This window comes from Fulmarus glacialis, unplaced genomic scaffold (assembly GCF_000690835.1).
Source record: "Fulmarus glacialis isolate BGI_N327 unplaced genomic scaffold, ASM69083v1 scaffold12242, whole genome shotgun sequence".
NCBI lineage: Eukaryota > Metazoa > Chordata > Aves > Procellariiformes > Procellariidae > Fulmarus > Fulmarus glacialis.
In genome coordinates, this window is record NW_009198578.1 from 53,854 (window position 1) to 56,917 (window position 3,064).

The 3,064-nt window shown below is 47.8% G+C and overlaps 1 protein-coding gene across 1 annotated transcript in view; it reads left to right on the top strand.

Annotated features, from left to right (window-relative positions):
* The window catches only part of PLA2G12B (phospholipase A2, group XIIB), an 11,521-nt gene extending 10,074 nt beyond the window's left edge, over nucleotides 1–1,447 (top strand). Inside the window, exon 4 of the mRNA XM_009572966.1 lies at nucleotides 1,329–1,447. Within this exon, the coding sequence (XP_009571261.1) occupies nucleotides 1,329–1,447 (119 nt within the window). The remainder of the gene's footprint in view (nucleotides 1–1,328) is intronic.
* Nucleotides 1,448–3,064: the final 1,617 nt, after the last annotated feature.

A 3,064-nucleotide genomic window follows, 5' to 3' on the forward strand; every position in this document is an offset into this window, starting at 1 on the left:
AAAGATGTGGACTGAGATATAAGTGCTCCAGGCCAAGTACAGCCAATCTTTCATGGTCACTTTTATCTACAGGTCCTCTTGCAGCCAACCTCTTCCTATCTCTTGAGATTTTCCCCAGCCAATTTTTCAGATCACTCCTCTTCCTTTTCTGCCTGCAGCAGTGAAGCCAACAGGCAGATCCTAGGCATTTAAGGTGGAGCAGAGCCCACACTCCTTGGCTAAACCAAGCCACCTCTGCCTATAGTCAAGTAGGACTAGATTCCTCAGCATCTCTGATTTGGTTGCTGCAGGAGGCACAAGTATTGCTAACACGAACGAAGCTCTGAGCCATCCTCTACTCCCCTTGCTCTGCCTCCTCTTGCCTTGTGCTCTATACCTGCCGCTCCCTGTCCTCAGGGCTGCTCTGAGCAGCTCCTGTCACGCAGTCCTCCTCCTCCACTGCCATCCCAGCTCTCATCTGGGATCCTTTCCACTAAGTCACTGGGAGTTCAGAGAAAGCAGGCAGGGGAAGAGCAGCTGCACTCCCTTCACGTGGGCACAAACATCCCAGCTGCAGCAGCGCCAGTTAACCAAAGCCTCGATTTTCCCACTGACTCACTACAGCCTCTCCAACGCCTGCCAGCCGAGCAGACTCCTAAAGCAGCAGGAGCAGAACGAGGTGGTCTGAGAGACTGAGACGGGAAGAGACAGTCCCAAAGGCAGGGCTTTCCCAAATCTATTACACGAACAAACAATCAGTGTTAGTGCCAGTGAGCAAACCCTAAAAGACCTGGTATTAACCTATTTATTTATTGACAAACAGTTTCAGGCTTGTTTTTTGGGAAGAGGAGGGGCTAGGAGTCAGACAGACCGTATCAACAGCTCCGCTGCTGCAACCACAGTAGGATTTTTCATCACAGCATCCTGCTGCTGTGGCGGGCAGCTAGCATTGTAACTCCCAAAAATCAGAAAAGGTTGGTTAGTAGTGGTGTAGGCAGCTGTGGGGAGAGGGAGCCGGGAAAGACTGTGCTGTAGAGGTCTTCTGGGAAATTTGCTTGGTAAACAGTGCTATTTGCAGTGCCCCAAATGATCCATCAACCAGAAAAGCCTGAGAGGCAAGAAAGGAGGGAGGTTAGGGGAGAGAAGTTAGTGCCAGATTAGTGCCACCCTAGGGAGAAAAGAGCCTCCAGTTCAGCAGAAGGGAACCTCTGGATTTATAAAAATGCAATACCCAGAGAAAAAAAGACAACCCACGCTTCCAACTGCAAATACCACACAACTCAGTGCAGGACTCAGGCTAGGGTGCTTTCACTTGTTACTTACCTGCCTGATCTTTTCCTTCTCCGCAGCTTGTGAATCCGTCGCAGACACAGTGTTCAATGCCGTCTGGACCCTGGGTTGTCGGCCTTTCATGAACAGCCAAAGGAGCGCCTGCATTTGCAGTGAGGAAGAACGAGATGAATTGTGAGGAAAAGCAGATGCCCGGCCTCCACGAGCCTGCTGCCAAGCGTCCCCTCTCTGATACAGCACTTCAGCACAGTGATTTCTATCAGCCCTCTGGTCTAGCACGGGATGGGGGGACCTGGGCCAAGCCACACACATCAACTACAGCTTTTGGGCAGAGGACAGCGAAAGGGGAGACAGCCTGTGGATGTAGGGCAGTGATGCCTGCCGTCCACCACAGATGCAGCTCAACAGCCCTACCCCTTTCCAAGTCCATCAGCCTGAATGATCCGATGCCAATTTGCTCTACAGACTGATCAGGAGAGGCAAGCAGGATGCAGCGCTGGTTATAAACAAGGGGCTTTACTTGTTCGTTTGCCTTAGACACGTGTATTAGCTCCCCTCGCCCCTTCACTCTCTAATTTGCAGTGCAAGGCATTAGGTTTCTGCAGCCCCTGAAAATCCCAGTCCATGGACACACTATTTACATTTTTCCACTACTGGTGACAGACCGAAGAAGAGAGGTAATTTGCTTTCAGTATGTTGCTCACACCCATCCCTGACATTTTCCATCCTATCATTACACACCCTGACATCCCTGCTTATTTAAACACTTGGTGGATCCTAAAACTATTTAAAACATCGTTTTAGGATTTGGTAAGCACGAGAATGGGACTTTAAGCGTTTGTGATACAGGCACAATTCATATTTGGGCAGAAGGGGACCAAAGCCCACCGCATCTGAGCTGTGAAATCACAGCACTCTCCCACAGTCTCAGGAGAGGATCTATTTAATTATTTTCCTCCTGTATCATTTAGTAAAGCTTTTCCCTTAGGATCCCTTTTTACACAAAATGGCTGGGTATCCACCTCCATCTTTTGCACGAGGGAAACGGGAGGCTCACAGTCGCCTTGGATGAGATATTCAAAATCCTGAAGGCTTATCTGCCAGGTGTCAGGGCTTACATTCTACCTCTGTGGGACAGAGACACTACCAGCTGAGAAAGGATCAGCAGCCTCAGACGGCATTCTTTCTAAAATGTGGTTAATACTTCCATTTGCTATTGGGAGCTTTTATTGCATGCAAAATTAGAATTTAAAGTGGTATATGGAATTTCATCTACATATAACATTTGCAGACAGCTTTCATCTGTGTTTCTTGTTGAAAGGAAGTTGCTACTGGGTGCGCATGCCATGCCACATAAATACTTCAGCGTCTTCTGCAAACATATTTGTGGTTATGTTCTTCCATCTGCCACAGAAAAGTTAAGGCTACAGAAGGGTGATGTGACAAGAATGGAAAGAGTCTTAGTTACTTTTCTTCTAGTTTGTGTTTAAATGCATGCATGAAGCTATAAATTATTTAAGCCCTGTATTCCTGTTCTTGCCAGTCATCTTTGCTTTACAGTGAACAGCAATGAGACATTCATCTGGCCTCAGATAGACTGAAACAACAAGAGACCACCGGTATTAAGACCAGGAAAATGGAAGTGACCACATGAGGGGTGCTGAGATATTTTCCGTTACGGAGGACCTTAATTTACACCGATCAGATGCAATGACATCCTTTCCTTGCTGTGCTAATACCACTGGAGAGTGAATATCTCATTGCCAAGGTTCATCACAGTGTGCGTCTATCAGAG